At 35.1% G+C, this 25,051-nt stretch overlaps 1 protein-coding gene across 2 annotated transcripts in view; it reads right to left on the bottom strand.

Annotated features, from left to right (window-relative positions):
• Positions 1-19,342: 19,342 nt before the first annotated feature.
• The window catches only part of SGCZ (sarcoglycan zeta), a 177,369-nt gene continuing 171,660 nt past the window's right edge, over positions 19,343-25,051 (bottom strand). Inside the window, exons 7-9 of one of the 2 annotated variants that reach the window (XR_008840326.1) lie at positions 22,116-22,584; positions 20,965-21,028; positions 19,343-19,950 (exon numbers count right to left, since the gene is read on the bottom strand). Coding sequence is in view for 1 of the 2 variants with exons in the window: in XM_056489730.1 (XP_056345705.1) it covers positions 22,372-22,584 (213 nt within the window). In the remaining variant the exon portion in view is untranslated. Of the gene's footprint in view, positions 19,951-20,964; positions 22,585-25,051 lie in introns of those variants that run through there. The other variant, XM_056489730.1, reaches the window with a different exon arrangement.

Genomic DNA, 25,051 nt, shown 5'->3' with positions numbered 1-25,051 from the left:
AGTGAATTGAGTATTTCTACACAGAAGAATGGTTCTTTCTGTAGTGGATGCTTCAGTCAATAATTTCTTGTTTGTTATTTCATATAGTCAAATCACACAGTTTTTTTTAACTTCCAACAAGATGGTAAGTAATTTATTCTGTTTTAGGATCTAAAATCATATGCCCAAGCTTCCACATCAATTAAATTTGGGCAGAGACTTTTTACAAGAGCATGTGCTGACAGGACAAAAGGAAATGGCTGAAAAACTGTAAAACTGAAAGATGATTAAATTCTTTATTGTGAGGGTTCTGAGGCACTGGCATAGGTTGCCCAGAGAAGTTGTGGATGCTCCATCCCTGGAAGTGTTCAAGACCAGGTTGGATGGGGCTGTGAAAAACCTGGTTCAGTGAAAGTTGTCCCTGTGAATAGCAGGGGGGAACTAGATGATTTTTAATGTGCCTTCCAAGTCAGGCTATTCTATTATTCTAGATGAGTCGAATATTTTTATTTATAATACTAAAAGACACTTTTCTAAATGCACAAATGCATCACCAATGTCTTTCAGATATCTATTCAGATATCCTTCTACAGACAATTGTCTCTGTGAGAGCCCACAATTTGTCCTCTTATTGTGTATGTAGCAGAAAATTTTTCCAAACCAGTATTTTAGAAATTCTTCCTTTTATGCTATCCATTTAATAGTGGCCTTCCCCTGTGTACTGATATTTTGACTGGGTGGGTCTTTACATCCTTGGCTTTTTCATGGCTTGCTACAGCAAGAATCTTTACTCTCAGTTATCATCAGTCCATGTTCCTAAAAAACATCCTCTGTTACCTTCAAGATAGTGGTGGGAACCAAATTAACCATGGCTTGGAGTTAAATCTACTGAGAGATCTGGGGTTAGAGCTTGCTCTATTTTTGTTCTGGTAAGCCTGCAGCAATCTTTTCTTTCTGCTTCACAAAGGTACTACTCAGATTTTTCCTGATCTTTGAAAGTATGAGATGCACTGCTTCAGAGACTTCTCCATTCTTTACATGAAGGAGGCTATTTCAAGGAAAGCTAGAACTTTTTCCCTGAACAATACCACAGCTTGAGATATTACTTTGGCTTGATAGAGCTTACTTGTAGAGGTGAAAACAGAATTTTAAACCAAATTTATTTCCAGTTCTAGTGATCCCTGAGCTCTCACATATGGAAACGTGACCAAAGTATTCACAAGCCCTGCAGGGATGGCTGCATGTGCTGTTGGTATTAAAGGTAGAGATATTATCACATGCACAAAAACCATTCAAGACTATGTTGTTCAAAAAGCTAAAGTGCAGAAGCATAGAATATAAAAACCCTCTAAGTACTGCTTGCTGTGGATTTTTGTTTTGTGTGTAGAGTGCCAAGAATCCCAAAGACTTCCATCTAGAAAAATGATTGCAACAAATGCCAAAGGTTGTATTGCCTTCCTGTGTCTTCCCTTAAAAAATATCCAAACTATTATTATGGCCTACTTGGCATATTCTGTCAGTTCACCTGGTTTGGCTTTCTGACTTCAGCATTCCCAGAAGAGCTGAATGCAGCTTCTTATTTCAATCAATCTGGCCTCATCACAACTCCTTTTCTGAACATTCTAATTTTGGTTACCTTTAAAAGTTTAATCTGTGTATAAACAGATTTACTGGAGCCAGAAATTTTCCATCTTTGCTGATACTTAACAAGTATATCCACCACTTGCTTTGTCCAGTAGGCATTCTCTCTTTCTCTCATTGTCCCTGCACTATGAAAGGCAAATGTGGGGTAATACAGACTGATTATTTTATTCCAAGTGTTCCAGTTCAAAGTAAATTGACATTTTGAATCCCCCTAGTAGTTTTCAAGAGACATTTTGCTGGTTTCCCCCTCTGTATTACAGGGAGTTGACAGCTAAAAAGCCTTCATAAATTGAAGTTGGCTGGCTGCCACAGAAAAGCCTTTAATTTCCTCTATGTCTGCCCTTACAACTTGGCATATCTCAAGCAAAGAGGAAAATATTACCCTATGAACTAATAATTTAAGGTAAATCCCACACCCCTTTATTATTTATACAATATTAAAGGCAGGTAAAAGGCTTTAAACATAAATTAAAATATAATCTTCTCTTTGAAAGCATACATTCAAGAAGAACATTAATTTTTATAAATATATTCAACGAAGTATAAAGGCTAGGTACAATGACTGGAGGTAAGCATATAAAAGGACTATGAGTAAAAAATAACTTAGTAGTGGTGGTTCTACACAAGAGTGCCTTGGTAGCCTGACCTGGTTATCTCAAAAGGAAATCATGCTGGTGACAGCATCTCCCTCTGAGAAAAGGTTTATCTTCATGCTGTGACAGATCTGAGCCCCTCTGAATTGAGTTACAAATACTTTGTGTTGTTTGCAGCCTGAATACATTGAGATACCTCCACTGTCTGTGAAACAGGTGGATGTAAAAATCAATAATTTAAGAAATACTAAAGGACAAATTCAGAAACATGGGCTGAGACAATTATGGTTCAGCCTCTTTATTATATATTTCTGTAAATCAGAAACCAGAACAATTGCAATTCTACAAAACAGCTTTGAAAAAATTCTAGTTCAAGAAAAAGTTGTGTGAGAAGCATGAGTGTGGAGTGTGGTTTGCAGAGGCAACAATGCATACAGTAAGAGAAACAAAAATACACTAAGAGAGACAAAAAAGCATTTTTTCCATAAGCTATAGAAGATTTATCTTCTTTGCCATAGTAAAACCTCCATTCTTTCCTTTTACTGTCATATAAATAAAGGTATTAGCAGTACAAAATAAAAATATCCACCAGGGAGAGAGGTGGAATAATTTGCCTCTGTGCAAATGATTCTAAACTTCTCCCTTATGGGGACATGCCCAAAAGCAGAAGAACAAATTTGTCTCTGAACATATGACAGCACAGCTCTGCCATCTGAAGCTTTCTCTCAGACCTCAGGAGTCAATTTCAGTGCTGCCCAAATCATTTGGTAATGTAGAGCCAGGCAACCACTATATATGTTTTATTCATACAATGCAAAGTAATACCTTTAAGGCCAAAAAAAAGGAGGGAAGGAGCAGTGAATCTGAACAGGATATGGAGATTAGCTTTTATAATTGTAACAGTGAATATCCTTAGCTGTAAAAATCAGAGAGGTGCCAAATACAGGCAAAAAGCTGCAGTGCTGTTGTATCAAGAATCCAGGTATATGCACATCTCCTGAGGTGAGACCTAAAGACACCTTAGAATTTGGAGAAAGGTCTTAACCATCCTGTGTGAAAACCCAGAATCTTGTGTCACCTTTTCTGTTTGTGAGAGAACACCAAGTTTCCAAAATGAAAATGATAGAGGGACCTTTAGAGAAGAGACACAGCTACAAATACAGGATTTGGTGGGGGAAAAAAGAAAAGTCTCAATGAACTATTATTATTTGGAAAAAAAAAAAAAAAAAGTGAAACAATTACTAAGCACAACGTGACATCATATTTGTTGAAAATTAAAATTGTTTGAATGATGATTATTACTAGGGATCAAGATTTAAATAAAATGTATTGGATTTAAATTCAGAGTGGAAATAAGGCATGGTGAATGGAAACATTCCTTAAGAACTTGTGAAATTTGCTAGGTATGGTGATGGCAGTGCAGACTGAAATCAGAGTGGGTTTTGCCCCAAAAGATAATAGCCTTGTGGAACAAGAAATAATTTGGGAAAAATCAAATCAGATACCCTTCAGGAGACAATGACTATTTTTTCTGCCTATGTTCATGGCAAAAGTTACATTGAAATTTCAACTGAAAAATCTAAAGTTCACTTTTATCTTGTTATAAGATTGGGTACTAAGTGTCTTGTGATAAGCTTCAGAAAAAGTAAAAATCAAAAACACTTCCTTAATGAATCTGAAATACCCATTCATTGCATGAAGAATGAGAATTGCAAAAAAAAAAAGAAAAGAAAATATGTTTACACATATTTCCATTCTCCCTGTTAATGTTCTTTCTAAGCATTTAACTGTTTTATTGAAAATCTTATTTCAGAATTAGGGAGTAGTGTAAAGTTAAGTAGCATATAATCCTTGCACAGCATGTCAGAGTTGCATCTGAAATTTCCTTGGGAGAAGTAATAACAGAAGTTGGTTACCAATCTCTAATGACTGTGATTACTGCCTTTGGGAATGCTCAAACATTACAACAGCAAGCACATAATAAGATATGAGATGGAGTGGAAAAAAAAACCAAAAAACTGTTGAGAATGAGAAAAAAACAGATACCAGAGCAAAGTGCTTTTGTAGAGCATGCAAGTATAGGGATACAGTGGAAAAAGTGACACTGAAACCATATTTAAAAAATGCTGGATCAGGACCTTCAGAGGCAAAGAGCTCTAAAAAAGGTTTTGAGAAATTATTCTTGAGGAAGACATTCATTAGAAAATAAAAGATTTTAGATATTTTTTTTTTCCTTTTGAGACATAGAAGATTTAGCATGGAGCTAGATACTGAAATAAAAACTTAGACAGCTCTGGGGTTTTTTTCCTACAATATACATCTGGATTGTATTCACAGGCTAAAGAAAGGTCAGGAAAAGATAAATAGTAAAGTGAACATTCATGACAAGAAGTTCCATTTTCCCAAATTTGAGTCATCATTAACAAAAAGATGGTTAGGTAAATTCTTTAACTCTATAAACATGGGAAACATCTGAGGCATAACTGGAGTGTGAGGAATCACTAATAAAGGGTTTATCATCAAAGCTTTCACAGGAGATCATGTAAACAGAAGGAAAAGAACACTAGCCCATTAAAAAAGACAATTTCAGTGCTACTCATCATCAAGCAATGTCCATGAGAGATTTCTATCATCACAATGTGCATATTGATGAAGAACTTGAACCCCACACATTTGGATGCAGAGGTAATTTGTATTTGCTCTGAGTATTTACACTGCATTTACTATGGGAGAAAATCAAATACAGAGTCACAATGGGCAAGATCAATGCTCAGAGTCTCTGTTATCCACAGCATTAGATGCACCATTGTGCCATAATTCCTTCCTGGCAGAGCAAACAACATACAAGGCAGACAAACTCTGACCATTACTGGCATTGCACCCAGCATATTTTTACACTAGTTGAGTCTGACCTTAAAAAGCCAACTCTTTTTTTCAACAGACTGCCCTGTTCAGGATTATCAGTTCAGGTGAAAAGGCTATTAACACATAAGAGTTTCTAGCTATGGGAATTGAAGATATCCAGGCATGTCAGATACCACAAACTCTTTTGTCTAAGGCCCTGAGTGACAGGCTGATTTGATTGATATGGCTTGAAGTCCCATTACTGCTTAGAATGTCAAACTGCAGCCAGCTCTGCACACAGCTGTTAACTCTCTTTATTCAGTTCTGTTAAGATAAAACTGAAGGGTTTATTCTATGACATAATAATTAGTACGTAGAATCTGAATTTTTCACGTGCTTGTCATTGTTAAGATAAAACACAATGAGAGCAAAGCAAACCAAGAACAATGCAGTTCCAACTTAAGAATTTCTGTGGAAACATATTCAGCATGAAGAACAATCTGTAAACTTGTATGCAAGGTAGAAAGAATGATAAAAACTAGTTTAAGACAAGGAATTGACAGTTCACTTTTTTGACTTCATAGAATCTGATATATAACTGACATTTTTGAGGTATATAATATTTGTATGAGTGTACATATACACATAGACACATCTATACTCCATGTGTTGGTGCAATATCTATGAATTTTAATGTAAGCATGTATGCCTAGCCTATTTTTTATTATTTCAGTGCTTATTAAAATGTAGGAATTTTTTGAAATGCCAACACAATTCAACTCATCCTTAAAGAAAATTTTGGCTTGCCTTGTTCCACCTATTCCTGGTTAATTTACCAGCCAGTGCTTCCCTGATGAGAGGGATCCCTCCATCTTCTGCATGTAAACTTGTCTTCCTTTAAGAATTTAGGCACAATTCACACAGAATATGGGCTTTGTCAGTGACTCCTCCAAGGCCTTGTTAAAAATTAACAATTTTTGTAATAAAATGACATTTGCATAATTTTGAAAGTTTTTCATGCCTCCACAAGAATGGATTACTGGAATCTGAAGTTGTAAATACACATCTATGACTTAATAAGGCTTCAACTTTATTAACTTAGGACATCTGAGAATTCACACAGTACAGGCCATAATCCTAGAACTAATCACTCTTTTCATTTGAAACACTCATCAGCTAAAAAAGTTTTGACATTTTCTCTTCCAAAATTTTTACTGCAGTAATTTTACAGGAAAAAAAAATCCTACATTGATTTTATTCTTTTCTTCCACTCATTGACCTAATAGAAATAAATAAATCCAAAGAGTTTACATGTGGTGAAAGATAATAATATCAGAAAGCTCCTTCTTGGATGTTGAAAACTGTAAGAGAGATATTGAATATTTTGAGAGTGGTTCATCTGACTTCCCAGTCCACTGCCAGAACTTTGCTTTGTAGAAGCTTCTATAAATGGAACATCTTCATTTTTAAGTTAGTAAAGGTTAATATTGTAGAATCTCTCTTGTGTATTTGTTTTAAAGGTGGAGTTTGGCCATAAAAAGCAGAAGAAATCAAGAAAACCTAATCTGAGATTTTGAACTGCTTACATTAGTTCCAAGTGAAGCCACTGATTTGAGAATAAAAAAGGAGGGAATAGGAGGGGGAGGAAAAAAAGTCACACTAGTGTTGGTCAGTCATTATATGTTTTCTAATCATTCTTCTAGGAAATTATTGGTGATTAAGTTTTCATAAAAATCAATAAACTGGACTAAGACATATGAGAAAAATATGAATTTATTCATTCTCACAAATTTGAAAGCTATTAATAATTTTACTGTTTTCTCCCTGCTTTTTCAAAGCTTTCTTCAAACTTATACTCTAGAAAACTTTGGATTCAGCCTACTTTTTTTTTTTTTTTAAATCACTCAATGCTTTATAAACCTTCAAGGTGTCTTTGTTTCATTGGATATAAGATATAATTTTAAAGTGTATTACAAATTATAAAGTGTTTAACAAAGTTAGTCTTGATGCTAAAGATAATTTTTTTTCTTTTCTCTTTTTTTTTCCCTTCTTTCCTCTCTTCATACCTCTCTGTGAATAATGCCATGCAAAAGACTTGGGAAATGAGAGCCTGTCAACCAGAGTCATGCTGCAAAAATCATTGTAGGAATGAGGCCATTATATAAAAAACCCACACAGGTAGCAGTAGTTCAGATTCCTAGAACTGTTACCTAAATATTTGCTAGTCCAATACTAGTGAAATTACCCATCAAAACTAGAAGAGTCTCCATTCTGTAGTGTAGTGTATATTTGACATGAGGACACTAGCTCATTAAGGTCAATGATTCATTTTACATGGTCCAGTGAACAGCCAACTTAATGAAAAATTTTGGCTGATAGTTCCTTATAGCTGGCACAACAAAGAGCTGACTAAAGTATTCCAGTGTTCAGTGAACAATGATAACAGTGTCTATTAAGGGTGTGCAGCTATGCCAAAGACAATCATATATAATCAGCTGCACCAGAAATCCCTGTCTACACACTGCAGAATATCATCAGTCAGATGATGCACCTGCTACAAGTGGCAGCTGTTGTGCTCTGGGGTGTAGACAATTAGACATGAATATACTCCTTGGGCTATCTGCAGCACTCAGGCATGGTATTAGCTGACACCTGTTAAGCTGCAATCCCTACACTTTTGATATCTATCCATGATAATTACTGAAAATACAATTTAGGATATCTAAAGACAAGAGATTTCATAAATAACAATGGGCACAACAGCAATGCTTTTGGACTTTAGGAAAAGATATCTTTAAATAGTTCACAAATGATCAGGCTTACTAAAATTATAAGCCTCTCAGCAAAGTCATAAATGCCAAGCACAAATGCACTGACATATAATTTAATACGTGCTGCAGTGTAATTTTTATATGTAATTACTGAAGTAGCAATAAATAATATTGCAAGAAATATTAACTATGTGAACAGGAGAAGCAGAGAAAAAAATCCCTGTATGTAAGGCTACAAAGAAACTGAGCATAAATCATTGGCATAAATATTTACACAGGCAATGAGCTAAGATTTTTATTGGATTTTACTTTTTTTTACCAGATCTGAATTTTTCTTCATATTACTAGATTAGGTGATAATTTTGATTATCCTTCTGACTTTCTCTGGATGACAAATTTTTCTTGCAGTGAGGAAATAATCTGGAGATTTATTAAATTGTTGCATATATCTACAAGAAATATGGACTGCTGTAGATGCCCTTAAAAAACACCATTCACACAAAGTTATTAAAAAAAGTGTTCCCTGATTAAGTCTTCCTCAACCTAGAAAAATATCATGCCCTGGAAAAACATTAATCATGAAAGCATATCTGAATGTTGGGGGTTTTCAAACTGTATTTAAATTCTTCAAGTTTGTTCATTATTGATTGAAAACAAAGAACGATTTTTCTCATACAAAGTGATAAAGCAGACATAAATAAAACACATACATTTACATATCCTTAAAAATCATGACAAAAGTTTCTGTCTCATAATTTTCCTGATAATTTTTCTTGCAAACAGTGACAGAGAAGAAGAGATTTTGTATAAAATCTAATTGCATAGAATATGAAAAATATGGCTCTCAAGACACTATAAACATGTAATGCCTTGTTTTAATATCTGTAAAAGCTGTTAATTTGCTAATTGCAAATCTATTATCATTTGTGGGTTTTTTTTTATTTTTAAAGCACAGTGGGAAGCATCAGGTTAACATCACTAGAAAAACAGTATTTTTTCCTTTAAAACTTGTGTTGCTAAAGATTTGTTTCTTAGTTTAATCTAGTTTTCTTGTGATTTTTAAAAAATATAATCCTGAATAGTCCTTAAACTGGGTCCTTAAGCAGGCCCACCTGGAGTCTTTCTTAGACACATTTTTAAAATCCCAATTTACCTCAGCAAAGAAAACCTCATTTTCTCTTGCTGAATGCTCAGAGAGCAACATAATTTATATGCCAGATAAATATGTGGGATGAATTTTATTGCAATAAACCTTTTGGGAATATGAGGATAAGCAATTTACTAGGAAAAAAAAGTTTTACTAGGAAAGGATGAACTATGACCAGAAGTTATTCAAAAGCTATCTCACTGAACAATAAAACAGTCAAACAAAACTAAAAATGCTGCTTCAGTGGTATGTTTTTAATACAAGTTTGGGAAATGACAGCTAAAGGTCCAAGAACAGACTTTTGTTGCTTTCTAGTGTAGCTTGATTCATGTCCTTTGGGAAGGGTGGTTACAGGGGCCTGTAACTTCAGGAGTGTGCATGACTCCTGTCACAATATGTGAATAACATCTTGACCTCTGCAGCAACACTTTCAGAATTTTAGATTTAAAACCCTCAGTCATCCTGTTAAGGCTGCACCTTAATAGAAATGGAACCAGTCTACTAGTGCTGAAAATTGAAAGGGTTGTAGAAAAAGTATTTATGCTAGGGGCTAGGTGAAAGCCATCAGGCACATAGGAGCACCTGGTTCAGAATGAGGAATCCCCTGAGAGGATGTGATTGACATTCATGTGTCCCTGAAAGGCCAGGAAGTGGACAAATAGGGTGGACAAAGCAGACTGCTAGCCAGGCTGTCTAACTGGCATGAGTAATGTCAAATGCAGAATCACAGAATCACACAGAAATAATCAGACCAGAAATAAATACCACTGAGGTCTTCAAGTCCAGCCTATGACCCAACACCACCATGGTATTAAGTGCCACAGCCCATCAATCCTTAAAAACCTCCAGTGTTGGTGACCCCACCACCTCCTTTGGCAGTCCAATCCAATATCTGACCACCCTTCCTGTGAAGAAAATGACCCTTTCTTTGGAATCAAAGCAGAGCAAAGGTAAAATTTATCTTCTGTGCCAGAATTCCAAGCCTAATGAGGATGCTGATGGATATTCCCACACTCAATGTATTCTGTGTAGCAGACAGATCAGAGGGGCTAAATCAATAGAGAATATATGCAGAAGAACTGCCAAACCAAGTAAATTAGGTGTTAGTGACCAGGACTGAGATTTATCCGAGCGTTCTGGAGTATTGCAAGAAGAGACTGCAGAGAAGATGGGTCTCTTGAAGGCTGAAGGAGATATTTTTAACTTTTATGGTAGTGGATGAAGTGCTTGTAGAGCTATTATTCATCCAGGTAGGGGAGGTTCAGACTGTGCATTAGGCAACATTTCTATATGATGAGGGTGGTCAAACACTGGAATACACTTCATAGAGGGATGGTTGATACCTGAAGCCTGTGAGTGTTTAAGGGCACACTTCAAAGTTTTGGTTAGCAATGAAGTGGTCAAGAAGTTGGACTGGAAGATCTCTGTTGGTCCCTTCCAACTGAAACAGTCTATTCTGTTATATTCTAAATCCTACAATACAAGAACTAAGGGCAGTGAGTAAAATTGCCTGAAGATGTGTTTAAATAAGATAAAATAATATTCTTGTTAAATTGCTACCACAGAAAGCAACTGTCAACAGTTTTAAAAAAGGATTACTGAAATTCACGCACAATGGCTTGATAAGCCAATACCAAAGGTAAGGTCAAGGAATATAATTGTGGGTACTAGGGGAATCTCTGGGGAAGTGACTGTGTAAGCTGGGCACCCATAGATTCCTTAAATACCTTAAATACCTGTCCTTAATTCCATCCTCTGCTGCCACTGCCAGTCTGACCTAGACTTGGACATTGGTTGGGCTAAGTGCATTGACAGAGTATTTTTGCCAGAGTTGACACAAATCCAAGGGGAACGATAACAGGAAAACTGCAGAGTGATATCTAAGGTGTTTTACTCAGAGGGATCTTAAAATAATTTAATTTGTAATTATGACAAGATTTTGAAACTTGTCTTAAAAAATGAAGCATTACTTCCACGTGTTATTCTTTTAATCTTGAGAAGGTAAGGCTGTTAACCCAGAGATCTTTCCCAGTACTAGTATTTGCTACAGATTCTTACAGAAAGTCTTAAGGAGTTATAAAGTTAATGGTTAAGAAAAAGAGACAGCACAAGCAGAATAATCACAATGATTGAAAATACATAACTAAAACTTTTGCAGATAATTCTTCTCCACAGAGTAAAGTTAACAGTGCAGTCAATTTTTATACAGCTGATAGATCTCCTAATACCAAATCTGGTATTACAGAGCTCATATTTTCACAGGGGCAAAACTAAAAACTGTAATTTTCTTCCTTTTCTCTGTTTCACTATAACATGATTATTGCAGGTGTGAAGAAAGTTTCATTCTCCTTCTGTTCAAGCTCCTCTGTGTCCCAAGGGCAGTCATGAAGCTGAGCTTTTTACAACTTACAAACTGATTTCTTGTTTGTTTTTTAAATACCTCTCAAAGACTCCAGAGTTGTGGAACAACTGGAAATATACAGTGACCATCTGGACCACCTTCATTTTTTGACAAATCAAATTGATTTTCTTCATCCTGTGGAATTCAAGCCAGATGATGTGTGTTCACACCATCCAGTGCATCTGGGAAGACATTGTTAGTAAGAGAACACCAGAATGAGCAAACTGTACTATGGCAGATGAAGTTTGGAATCAAGCTGCTTTTGCCCTTTATGTGCAAGATAAAGGTTTTATCTATGTTTCAAGGCTTGAAATTTAGAAAATTTCTAGAGATGTATAGTGAAATATAGCCCAATGCCACTGATCCACTTTGCTGATTGAAGTCATTTATCCTCAAAGGCACAATAGAGTATGTTCATATAAAGTTGGCAGGGCTTTTTAAGATTTGCACAAAATGTAAAAAATTCTGATATAATTCAAATCAGGAATTAAAATAGTCATGATACAGAGAGCCAGTGGTGCATAGAAGTCACACACAGATCTGAAAAGGAAAATGGTGATTAATGTATCTTCTCAAGAGCAGCTTTGCTCATCTAAAATAAGCAAAAAATGAAGCACTGTGGAATAGTCAGAATAGTCTTTCACCATCATTATTTTACAGTAAGTAATTTTTAGGCTGGAAGGGTATTGCCTTGATTTGCTTGATTTATGAAGACTGATCCAGCAAAACATTTTATCATGCTGCTAACTTCAAATACCAGAAGTTCTATTAAGTTTACTGGAATGACTCACACACTTAAAGCTAAATACACATTCAGAGCTTTGGATGAGCTTGACCTAATGTTAAGTGTAGTGACAAAACTGCATTCAGAATAAATAAATCCTAAGAATAAGTTGCTATGAATTAAATAATAGAAAAAAAATATAAGAATTCTTCACAAAAACCATAGAAAATATATCCCACTTACACAAAAGATATGTGAGCCAATGCAAAACACCACAAAATATTAAAAGGATTAGCATGTAGTTTAACATATTTTCCCAATTAATTATGTCAGCAGAAAAGGTCAATAAATTGAAGGTGCACATTTCAAAGAAGTTTCTACTAAAGAACTTTATTTACATTTATTTAAAAATTAATATAACTTATTTTGTGATACTTCACAACATGATAGCACATTATTTACTTCTAAAAGGGAATAATACACCATTTGAATTGTTTCTTTGGAATGTTAATACTTCCTCACACAATAGTCTAACTGAACTGATATTTCTTAGGCAAACTGTACAGTGTCAAATTTAATTAAACATTTGCTTGTTAGATTTCCTAAAAATAGATAGGAAAATCACCTAAAACAACAGAAATGATACTGTTCTGTAAAATGTGAGACAGTATGATTTAAATGTATTTTTCCCTTTCAGTTCCCAGGAACATATGGCCATTAATAAAGTTTTGTGGCTTAGGCATATAACTTAAATCTCTTAAAAGTACATAATGTACTGTCGTTAAACAAAAAGATAAAAACCCACATTATATTAAAGCCATGCAAGATTTTGGAAACTGGATGTAAGTAAACAAATAATTTTAGAAGCAGCTCCAGGAATCTGGTTAAGCCTGTGGTGACCTGCTCACAGATGTATGCTAACATGCATGGGAAGAGACATTTATTATCACAGCACCATAAAAAGGACTGGTACAGTGTCCTAGATTTTCTCAAAGTAAAAATTGAAGTGCCAAGAGTTTAAGGTCAGAATTTTAGTAGGTCTACCAGAGTCCAGCAGTTTATGCAAGGAAACTTGAAGATGAGGTGGCAAAAGTCATCATAGGGAATAAATACCTTTATGGAAAATTTGCACTGCATATGAACTAATTAATACATAGATATATAAAATATTTCTTTACATGGTAATTAAGAGGACTCATCTGGGCTTGAAAACTGTGTAATGTGATGTGAGTAGAGATAAATGTGCTTAAAAACCTTGAACTCAAATGTGTGCTTCCATCAGTCCCATTCTTTAGCTGATGGACCAACCTTCCATAAAACAAGAAAACTGCTGTTTCCAAAATGCACTGCTCTCTTAATTATTCTTTCATATATACACACACACACACACACATTTCTTGACTGCTGTGAAATCACAGCATAACTCTGTCTGCTCTCCGATGTTGTTTGCAAAATAAAATAGAACAAAAGGAAAAAGAAATGAGGAAATAAGAAAATACCTTACATACAACACCTTACCTATATTCCCTCCTCTTAAAAAACCCTCAAAACAAAACAAAACCTCACCAACTTGTTGACCATTCTCCATTTTGTAATTCTTGTTCCAGCTATTTTCCATTTACAATGCTGTAGTGTAATGTAAGCCTCAGTGACTTCTCTTTCCAGAACTGTTCTTTTGTACACAAAACTTTTTGTCTTCTACACAGGTTCCATAGCTTATAGCTTCCACATCTGTGCCTCTCTACACACAGAGACCAGAGAAGCAACAGAAATTTTCTCATGTTTCTCCTGTCTCTCCTGTTTGTACTGCCTTGTTCCTGTGAATAGTACATTTCTGGTCTAGAAAAGACTTCTGAATCAATGCTATCCTGAAGCTTTCCCCTGCTTTCTGCACTTTAGCATGATACATTTGAGAGGTAAAGAGGAATTTTAACATTTTTTTAGCATTTTCTTCCCCTTTAAACAGTAAACCTGTTCTAATAGCACTCTTTGTCTCTTTTCCTCTGCCTTTATTCTCTTTCTATTCTTTTTCTTTGAATGTTTCCTTTTCTCCTCCTGCATATTGCTCTTCCATAGCAGTAATTATTATCTTGAGAAATAACCCACCCCATGCTGCAATTAAAATTGTTGGCCTTGGTATCTGACATCAGATTTTTCTCTTCCCTTTAAAATTAAAAACAGGGATTAAGGTAAGTGTGAAGATAGACCATGCAACAAAAATCAAACCCAAACCCTATGGAAAGAATTAATTTCCCTAATTTTCCTCTCCAGTGCAAAAGGGAAGGGAAGCAGCATGGTCTGCAGAGCCTCTTTAAAAGTGAGTGGGAAGCCAGGAGTATAAAATCTATTGCTTCCAGAAACAGTGCAAGTCCCCCACTGCAAGGAAAAGACTGAGCCAAAATATGAAAAGGCAGTGGCAGTAGATTTTTTTACCTTTTTATTTTTTTTTTTAAATGACTCATTTTGGACATCTTGTAATTGTTTTATTTGGTTTTGACAAATGACTGAAAACTGCACAATTATTTAGAGTTCTCCCTGTGGGGGAATCAAAGTGGTGCCTCCAGTTAGAAGTTGGAACAATTTGCAGAGGAAACTTACATTAATGTTAATGATGCATTTTAGAAATGTACTATAAAAAGTCATGGACTATGACGATTTTTTTTTTTTTTTTTTGGCACAAAGCTTTAATGAACATTTAAAGCCTAATCAAGAGGCATAGAGTTTGTCAGTATTTCCTACTGACTTTACCAGGGTTTGAAGCCACCCTACTGTACTGGCATATTTTACCTCTTTCTGCCATAAACAGAGATACATGTTCAAACAGAGTTCATTGTCACCTGCTATTTGAAAAGAACAAAATTTATACCTAGGTTACTGCTCTCCTCCTTCCTGATGCTGGTTTTCAGAAGAGCCAGGAAAATAAAGGAAAAAGGAAACTTCAGGGATATAAAGATACAGAAATGACTCATAGACCTTTTGGAGTGAGTTCCAAAGGAGGGCCACAGAAATGATTGCAGGGATGAAACACTTATGATGAAAGGCTGAGAGGATGGGGTTGTACAGCCTGGAGAAGAGGAGGCTCCAGGGAGTCCTTAGAGCAGTGCCTCAAGGTGGCCTACAAGGAAACTAGAGACAGAGACCTTTTCTGGGGGCATGCAGTGCCAGCACAAGGTTACTGGCTTTAAATGGAAGGAGTTAGTCTTAGACTGGTGAGGCACTGGCACAGATTTCTCAGAGAAGTTGTGATGTCCCATCCCTGGGAGTGCTCAAGGTCAGGTTGGATGGGGCTTTGAAAAAGCTGCTTTAGTGGAAAGCTGCCCTGCCCAGGGCAGGGGAGTGGGATCTAGATGTGTTTGAAGTTTCTTTCAACTCAAACCATTCCAGGAATCTATGGTACATCTTCACTTGACTTTATTTCCATTTCTCTGAGGGTTAGGGATAAATCTTGTGACTGTTTTTAGTGTTGCAACATGATTTGGATTTATTGCCTATGCATCACTGTCCTACACATCCTGATACAGATCAAGAAAACCACTTCTTTTCTGTCTCTTGAAGGTTATTGCAACACCATGTCTCAGTCATCCTGGGGAATGGAGCTGGAAAGCATCCTGACTCTTTTCTTCACAATATTTAAATACTGTATGTGACCCTCTCCCCTCACATGAGTAAATGCCCCCATATCTTGTCAGGTTCCATGGTAGCATGGGGAATATTATCACAGATGCTTCTTTTAATACTGTGTAGTTGTTCTATTTCCTTTATCATGAGGGGTTTCCTATCTCACAGAGACCACACAAAATAGCAGAAAGTCTTGCCACTGCATAAGAAATCAGAGCATTAATTTACCAAGGATGAATGAGAATGTCAGTCATAAACTAAGAGGAACAATATAATGTTATTACTAGGGGTTTAGAATAGTTATCTTTATACTATTTAACATTTTAGCTCTGTTTTTTCCTTTCAGATTTGTAAAAGTAAATAATCATATTAGTAGAGAGGGACAAATAATGAGTTTGGTGATTTTTTTCCTATTTAAAAAAATGTAACAGGATAGGATTTTTATTTTATAGCATTTTAAATACATTCATTGAATGACAAAACTCTTAAGAAATTAAAAGTTATTAAGGAGTCTATAGTCTAACATCTTTCACACTAGAAGTTTCATTCTAGTCAGACAGACTAAAAATTAAATTTACCTGTGTGTGTTTTCCTTCTTATATAACCTCTGCTGTCACAAAGAAAATAACCTTCCTTTTGACACAGTTTAAGTAAGTCACACAAGAAGCATCCTGATAAAGAGAAAGCAAAATTCCTTTTGTTGCCTATTCTTTTGTTATTCGTGAAGAAAGGAGGATGGTTAAGGGGACAATTGAAACTCAGCTGAAGAGTTAAGAGTAGGTGGGAGTTAAGAAGGAGAATTTGTCTTACTAGCTGTTGCAGTGTTTGGGACAAGAAAACTGACTAAACCTCACCGAGAAAGAAAACAATTATGTATTTTTTTCAGAATGCAGATCTCTCAGTGGTAAAGTATGCAAGCTCTCAAAATATCATAAAGCACAGAAAACAATACATCTTGCCTTCAGTATTGCATCTCTAATGCTTAAATCCTACTTAGCATTGTTCTCTAGATGATGTTGAAAGCTGAACTTCCCCCTCATGGGTCTCTCAAACAGGGAGGAATACATGTGACTAAAAGCCACTTTTATTTCTCAGATCAAGTCATGCATTAAAGAAAGATGGTTAGCTCCAAGGACAAATTTTTTAATATACATTGCTGTCACTACTTAAACATGTCAGAATTGAAGACACCTCTAGAGCTGGATACTCCTTAAAAAGGTGAAATCCACCTAAAGTTTTCCTGAAAATCATCAAAAAATTAAATTTTTTTTTTTTTTTTTTTTGATTAATGGACTCTAATCAGGCTTGATATACAGTATAAGATTTTGCCTCAGCTTTTCTGAAACTATTCATGTCCTGGCCTCTGTAAGAAATGTATTGCTTAAAAATCAAATAATACTTTCAAGTTCAAACAATGTAATCTGAAGCTCAGTTCAGTGTTTCAGAGGAGACATATATTATTTAAATGGAGAGCTTGTGTTAAATTCTAGTTTCAGTGTGGACTGTGTTGCATCAACACAACTTATCTTCTATTTATCTTTTACTGTGAGTAGTTTCCCCAGATTTAACTAGTCCAACCCTGAACAAAATTGCTAAGAATATTTTTTCTTGCTGTATCAGCTATCATGTTTTAGCCACTTGGGACTTATCAGTCTATATTACTGATATATTGTCCTATATTACTGCTCATGTACAGAAATTGCTGATTTTTTTAGGCATTGTGAAGCAAGCTGCTGTCTGGAAATTGGTGAAGTCAATGGATGGATCAAGGAGCTCAGTGTACACAACCCACTAAATGCTCACCTTGCTTTTTGTCCAAGCTCTGTGCAAGGCTGTGCTGTTATAGCACTGACATTGCCCAGGGTAAGCACAGAGAGCATTTGTTTGCATTGATGACATCACTGCAAAACCTTGTACAGGACTGTGTGATTCTCAAGTGGCTTGTAAACAAGTGCAGTTTAAACATGAATATGCAGTTTAAGGTTATTCTGCCAAGATACAAAGGAATTTGAGGAGTGTAAGAGGCTTTTATGGTAGATGATATAACAGTATGGTAATTTAAACTTTACTAATGCTCCTGTGGAAATAAAGCCTATACTTCTTTAAAATTGTTTTTTTCTAACATAAGTACTGCATTTAAATGCAGTGTCTGTTGTTTTCAAAAAATGGTTGAAATAAAACTGTACTATACTCTGTGTGTGAGGACAAAACAATTGAAAAACAAATTGAAGCTCTCACCATGCTGCTAATGTAGACAGAGGTAAGGAAATGCAAACCAACAAAAACAAAACAAAAAAAACCCCTAAAAAATAAGCAGAAAATCTAAAAGTTTCTCACAAGCAATTCTATATGTTCTTTTCACCCTTAGCAGGACTCTTGTTTGAGTATTCTTGAAATTAATTCTGCTATATTTCCTGTTTAATGTATCACATTTATTTATGGTTATATGGTAGCACCAGATGGAAATGCTAAGACCAAATGAAAGAAGTACAGGAGACATTTTAAACTGACAGTGTTAATTACATGCTGAAAAAGTTCTAGCTTTCAACAAGAAAAAGCAATTTCCAACTTCCAAAACCTTGCTATTATTTTCATGGAAAAAAAAAAAAAAAAGAAATCCAAGGTAAATAAAATAAAAATCTTAAAAGTTTCAGTGTACTGCTTTTGAATAATGCTATCTACAGTTTTAAGACAGACAGTCCATTAAATAGAAAAAAGATTGTTTTTTGTTTTTTTTTTTACATAAAGCAAGAGGGTACAAAAGCACAGCTTTTGTAATTTTGGTAATATTGCAGTTCTACAAACATATTGCATAGTATGTGTAAGAAAATAGTTCCCATCTTTTTATATATACTTCTGTACACAAGAAAACCATTAACATGAAGGTTACAAAACAAAAATGATTAGCAGACCTTTACTGAGTAGTGTTTGAAACAGTACAACACTCAGATTTTCATCCAATTTTCATGTGCATTACAGTGAATCAGCTGACAACAATTCCATAGTCTAAAGTCTGTGGGTTTTTGTTTTTTTTTTTATTTAGAAATTTTTTTGGAATCTAAAAACAAAGCAAAACAAATAAATAAAACAAAAAGCCCCTAGATGATACATTGTGTTAGCAACCAAATACCTTAAACATCCTTCATTAAATCCTTCTAGACGTTTATGGCTGTATCTTCCAGACTTAAGAACCCTCTGCATCTAAATTGGTTGAAAGGGAATTCTTTCATCCAGTCAAGACAATTTTGCAAGCAAACTTCACTTCAAGAAGAAAGGTCTTGGCATGTTTTCTTAGGAACACCGAAAGACCCCCATATGCATGAATAGTAATGTAATTGCAAGACACTGAAAAAAATTTAATCCTTGGAAAAAAGTGAAAATCTACAGCTCAAAATGCTGCACAAATCTAAACTATGTTACATTTCATGTTGTAATTACAACTTTTCATCTCTTCATTCCAACAGAATTAGTAGAAACAGCAGTGTCATAGTGTTGGATATAATAGAAGTTCTGTCTTTGGTCTTGACCAATGAATGAACTGCAATACAAACCATACAGCTAACAGTGCTCAGAGAGGTTGGCTGATGCTTTTATTTTTCTCTTCTTTTTTTTTCTTTTTTTAAACAAGAAAGAGACAGTATTCTAAATTATGACACAAATATTTTTTACAGGAGATGAATTTATCATATATATTAAATACACGTAGCCAATAAGGTCTTTGCAGATATTTCATTATTGTCATAAGGATGGAATCTTAATTTTTAGTATGGTTAATGCATTGAAAACACGTATCCAATACTCCTTGAAATCATGTGGGCTAGAAATACTTTTTGAAATAAAAATTGTTTTCTTCCCTTCTTACAGTTTTCAAATGGATTTAAAGTAAAATATCAATATTATGAAATTCACCAGAATATTAACACATTATGAGAACTTGTTATTCTATCCCATAGGCTGCTGAAACTCTTAAATATACTCTACTTGATATTGATGGGACTCCAATAATGAATATCCTGACAGTGCAAAGGTATGTGAATTTACTGGCTTGTTTTAAGGAGTCCAATGTACTATCCACATATATCTTCTGGGTTCTCTTCATACAAAGTGGCAAATTATTTCAGTCTTGCTGTTAAAATTAATCTGGTAAAAAAGGATTTTTTTCCTACATGCCCATTTCCAACCAAGTTGGTGTGAAATTTATTGAGTCCTTCCATCCAGTGAACAGTGACCTTTTTTAAATGAATAATAGGTAAATAATCTCAGAAGGTGAAGAACAAACAAATAAGATTTTTTCAGTGGAAAATTCATGACAAAGTATCTGCAAGTCACCCTGCAGGGTTTTTTTTGAGGAGAAAAAAGCTCTTTAGCTTTTTTGCTACGTGTATGCAATTTGCAGGAAGCCACATTTTAATTCACCAAATAGATTACTCACTATATTTGTTCATCTTTTAAGCAACAGGTATATGCAGGTGTGCACAGATAATGAATACACATAGATGTGTCCTCATACATATCTTTATACTTTTCCTCCTGAAATTCATGATTGTCACTCTACTGTTCTATTACTTGTGTGCATAAGAAAAAAACATCTACATCCCTACAGTTATAAGGGTGTATTGTATAGCTATGCTTTCTCATGTTTTGTTGTCACCTTGTCATCTACAACACTTTTTGTCCCTCTTACTGTCTTAAAAGTCCTCATGTCCTAATCAATTTTCTTGCAGTATTTTCTACTATTTTCTACTATGTTTTCTTTCAAAGAAGAAAAATCTCAAATAGACAACAAGTCAGCTGTCAACAGCCTTCTTTTGAAGACATAAAATAATCAATTCAAAATCTTTCTTTAACTGTTAAACCCAGCAAATTCTTGCTATGGGGTAAAATTCACATCTCTGAAGAAGGCCAAGGCTAAGGCAAGCACCAGTCAAGGCATTGACATGTCTTGTGCTGGTCTTTTGCATAGGAGTGAATTTTACTTCCTCCTATGTGAAAACAAAGTCAACCTCACTAGATGGTAATAAGATGCCAAGGCAATCACTGTACTGATTTTCTAATTTTCATTTTTTTTCTCTAAAAATATATTTTTTAAATGTGTATATAAATACCTACCTTGCGCCATCTCCCCCAGTTTTAGAATTACTTTTCAAAAGCCTTCATTTCATTGGTGATCTTAGATTCAGAAGCCTCTGAAAATACCAGCTAGGTGATGTAATTTAAAAAATAGAATTAAAAAGCACACTTACCTCACACAATCAAGCCATCTTCCACAATAGAAAACACTTTTATACTGTTTTAGTTTCCTGGGTTCTGCAAGTTTCAAGATACTCTTGTTAATCCATGCTGTGACAAATTTACCAGCAGCATACCAAAGCATTTTTTATACGATTTCAATTACCAACCAAGACACATAAGTATGAGCATTGACACAAGAAAGAAATCCCACATGAAACTTGTCAAAAAAGAAAGTCAGTAGCGAGATCTGAGTGCAAATGTGGCTGCATGATTTAAACACAGACCTGGTAAAGGTAATGTAATATTGATGTACTTTTTAATACTGAGTGTCATTTAATATGTGGTTTTATATATACTACTATTACTTTGAAACCTCAGCAGCAGGTGGTAAACAAAAGAGAATAATAAATGTGAATGTCATACAGGTTGTTAGTGCACTGCTTCTCAGTGTCACACCTTACATTACTACCAGAGTTTGTACTGTGTTCAAGTGGCAGCAGTAAGACATAGTCAGAAAATGGGCAAGATACACCTTTGAAGATTTCTCTCTTGGTTTTGTATTTGCCAATTATAAGAACCTTGTGAAGTGCAATACACTGATCAACAAACACATCATCAGAATTCCCTTCTTTACCCTGTTCTTTTCCAGAAACTGTATGTTCTACTTAAAGCAATTGCTTCACATGCAATGGCCACAAAAACATTATATAAGGTCATTCAGATCTGACAAACAAGAGCATGTCTTTTAACTTTTAAAGTAATATTGCTGAGCACTTCCAAATTTTACCTAGCGTACAAAACCCTAGACTTAGTAGACAAATAGTAACAACACATTTTTAAAGAAACCAAACTCAGGGAGGAATTCTGTCTCTTTTTGTATTAAAAACCATTTACTGAATTTGTTTAGTAAAGCAAGCATCACACAATGCTTTAAAATTTTAAAATTCAGGGATAAAAGTTTACATCCAAAAAGATGAATGGAAAATTGTGCTTTCAGACAGTAAAGTTATTTATCATACAGGGGGAACCAATTCATTTCGCCATCAGATTGTGAGTAAAATCATGTACTCTCTCTCTCTCTAGATATATATTCATGTGCAGTTCATATCCAGGTCCTGCAAAAATCTAAAACTATGTGCTTCACTTCAAGTAGCAAAGGCACCTGTGTTGTTGTCCCTTTTGGAAAAAAAGGTGATTCCATGTTCTAGGTTTCCTGATGAAGAACACATTGAGTTCTGGATGTCTCTCTCCCATCTCAGCGTTGAGTGGCAGCACAAGCCCCCGGGGAAGGCAGCTCTGTGTCCCTGCTGTCAGTGGAAGAAGTTGCTCTGCTGTTTGAAGCGCCCAACGTGCTGAACCGTGAAGCAGAGGGATGGGAACAAAAGGCTATTCTGGTGTGAGGACGGAACGGAGTCCTTCTAGCTCCACAAGCAGATGTTGCTACTGGATTGGCATGTGGAGCCTGCTCCTGCTGGGGACAGGTAGAGCTTGCCATTGGGACAGGCGCAGAGCTCATAGATAGTCTGGCGAGGAGCTGAAGAGCTGGGAGAGGAGGAGGAGGAGGAGGAGGAGGATGAAAAGGACCCCACTGGGAGATTTCCCAGGCGGATTGTATCTGCGTCTAAAAATATCTAAAAGAGGGAGAAAAAAAACAAGTACATAATTTTCTTTTAGCACTGGGACATATATTTAAATAAGTGCTTTGAGGCAGCCCTGATTTTTTAGAAACACATTAAAAAAATTAAAAATATTTATCTGAAGCATTATAAAGATATATTAGGAACTAGTTTTTAGAAGTAAAAAAGCTGTTTGCATTTATTGTTTTTCATCTCTGTGTAGTCATTTCTGCATTAATAGTCATTATGACAATATATGCAATTACTTCACCAACATGTTTATTCAGGTACAAAAATTATACAAAAACATTTTGACAATATTCTTGAATAGGCTGAATTTTCTCTTGTACATTTTATGATTAACATTCATTCATTCATAGCAGCAGCATATATTTGCTCTGGCAGAATTTGTATTTTAATAAGTGTGAAGTGATATTAAAGCACATTCCCTGGTGTGCTCCTGTAAGCAATTGAAAATATGTGCTGAACTGTGCTAAATTGTAAGGGCTTAACAATAGCTGCTTCCAGAGAATAATTAAATGAGGTTACAAAATAAAGAGCTTCTTTGACCTAAATTAAGAAGAGGAAAGATTTCAGGTTAAAGTCTTATTAAGAAGGTCATCAATTCCCATTTGTTTTTGAACATTGAATATGATTTAAAAATATTGTGTTTTTTTTTTTAATCTGCCACTGGAAATAACATGAGTCAGTATGGAACTGTAGATGCCAGTAGCATTCATGAATCTCTGCTGAGTTCTCCAATACTTGAACTTACATTTGCAGAAAACTACATGTCTTCTACTGGCACAAACAAATTAGTATCCAGCTTCTCAGAATTTATTTTTTATTTATGGAAAGAGTAAAAAAGAACTAAAGTAAGATCAGTCATTATCTCAGGAGCACTAAGAACTTCTAGAAGACAGGAAACAAATCAAGATAGCTTTAAGCTCAGGAGGTAACACTACGAAGCTTAGCAAAAACCAAGTTGCTTAAATGCTTGTTAGTGTTTTTTACATGGTATCTAAAATCAACAAAGCCAGCTTGACATCATTATATCACAATGTTCATAGTGCATGTAAAGAACCTGAAGAAATATGGAAAGTATTGGTTTTTTTTTTTCCCTTCAGGAGACAAGTATTATTTTATGATAAAATAAGTGTTACATGGCAGCAACAAAGCAGTGCAGAAGCACTACTGAGCTCCTGCTGTAGAGAAGTCAGGAATAGCAGGCTGGGAATTAAATAAAGTGTCTGGATAAAATTCCACAGAGGGACTGATGCATATTCATGTTTCCATCCACAACAGAAGCATTGTAAATTACAGGAAATATTGAAGGTAATATTGTCTGAATGCAGTTCCAAATACTACAACTCCCCATCCCTGTAAGTTCTCCAGCTCCCACAGTAATATACTGCCATGGGAGGAAATACTCACTAAAAGGGACAGAAAGGGACAATCTCAGAGGCAAAGGTGACATCTGCATGTCACAATGCTTGCATTAATTCACATTCTGACTGATACAAGAAATTATCACAAAGTCAAAATGCAGCAAATGATTATCTTTGTTCTGTAACTTATATAACAAAGGAATGATGTATCTAGACACACATACACACATAATGTTGCTTGGAAAGTCCAGTATTATGGACCTGATAAAATTGCTAGTCATAACCCCTGCAGAAATAGTTTCTTAGGTAAGAAATGTGGATGGTGTTAGGAACAATTTAATAATGTTCTGCTAGAATTAAAACTGAAAAGTAAAAAAGATTACGCATGTTAAAATATCCATCTCAGCTAGGAGTAAATGTGAAAGTAAATGCGGCAAACATAAGAAGAAAACAAAATAACAGATGAGGAAAAAAGGTTTAATAATAAACTAGAAACTAGGAACTGGTAAAATGTGGGAAAGAAAAAATGAACACAGTAATGAATGGAGTGATAACTAATTAAAGTTTTTTTTTTCTTCTCATATCAAGAAAAAACAAATTGTTATAGGTCCATTATTAAAGTAGTAACCCTAGAATTACCAATAGTATGTGTAAAAATCCAGTAACATTTAACAGTGCAAAGTCTGTGTAAGTATAAATGTGCCTTTTGTACTAAATAATGCTCAGCATAGTTCTGTAGTTGGAGAAAGATCAAAAATTGACGTCAGAACATGACTGTGATAAAATACTTTCAATTTCAACAGTAACTCAACAGGATATTAAACTGGAGCCAGTAATGTCATATACTTTTAATCAGCAGTTCTTGATAACTTTTAACAAATAGAGATCAAAAGAAAGATCTGAGTGGCCTTTTGGACTTTTAATACTGACTTTCAGTAATCCTTGTGTCATGGTTTGACCCCAGCCAGCAGCCATGTGCCACACAGCCACTCACTCACTCCCCCACCAGAAAGATCAGGAAGAGGATTGGAAGGGAAGACGCTGGGAAGCTCATGGATTGAGATAAAGGCAGTTTAACAGTGAAAGTTATGCAG

Source organism: Oenanthe melanoleuca, chromosome 4 (assembly GCF_029582105.1).
Source record: "Oenanthe melanoleuca isolate GR-GAL-2019-014 chromosome 4, OMel1.0, whole genome shotgun sequence".
NCBI classification, from domain to species: Eukaryota; Metazoa; Chordata; class Aves; order Passeriformes; family Muscicapidae; genus Oenanthe; species Oenanthe melanoleuca.
This window is presented reverse-complemented; position numbering and strand designations above follow the sequence as displayed.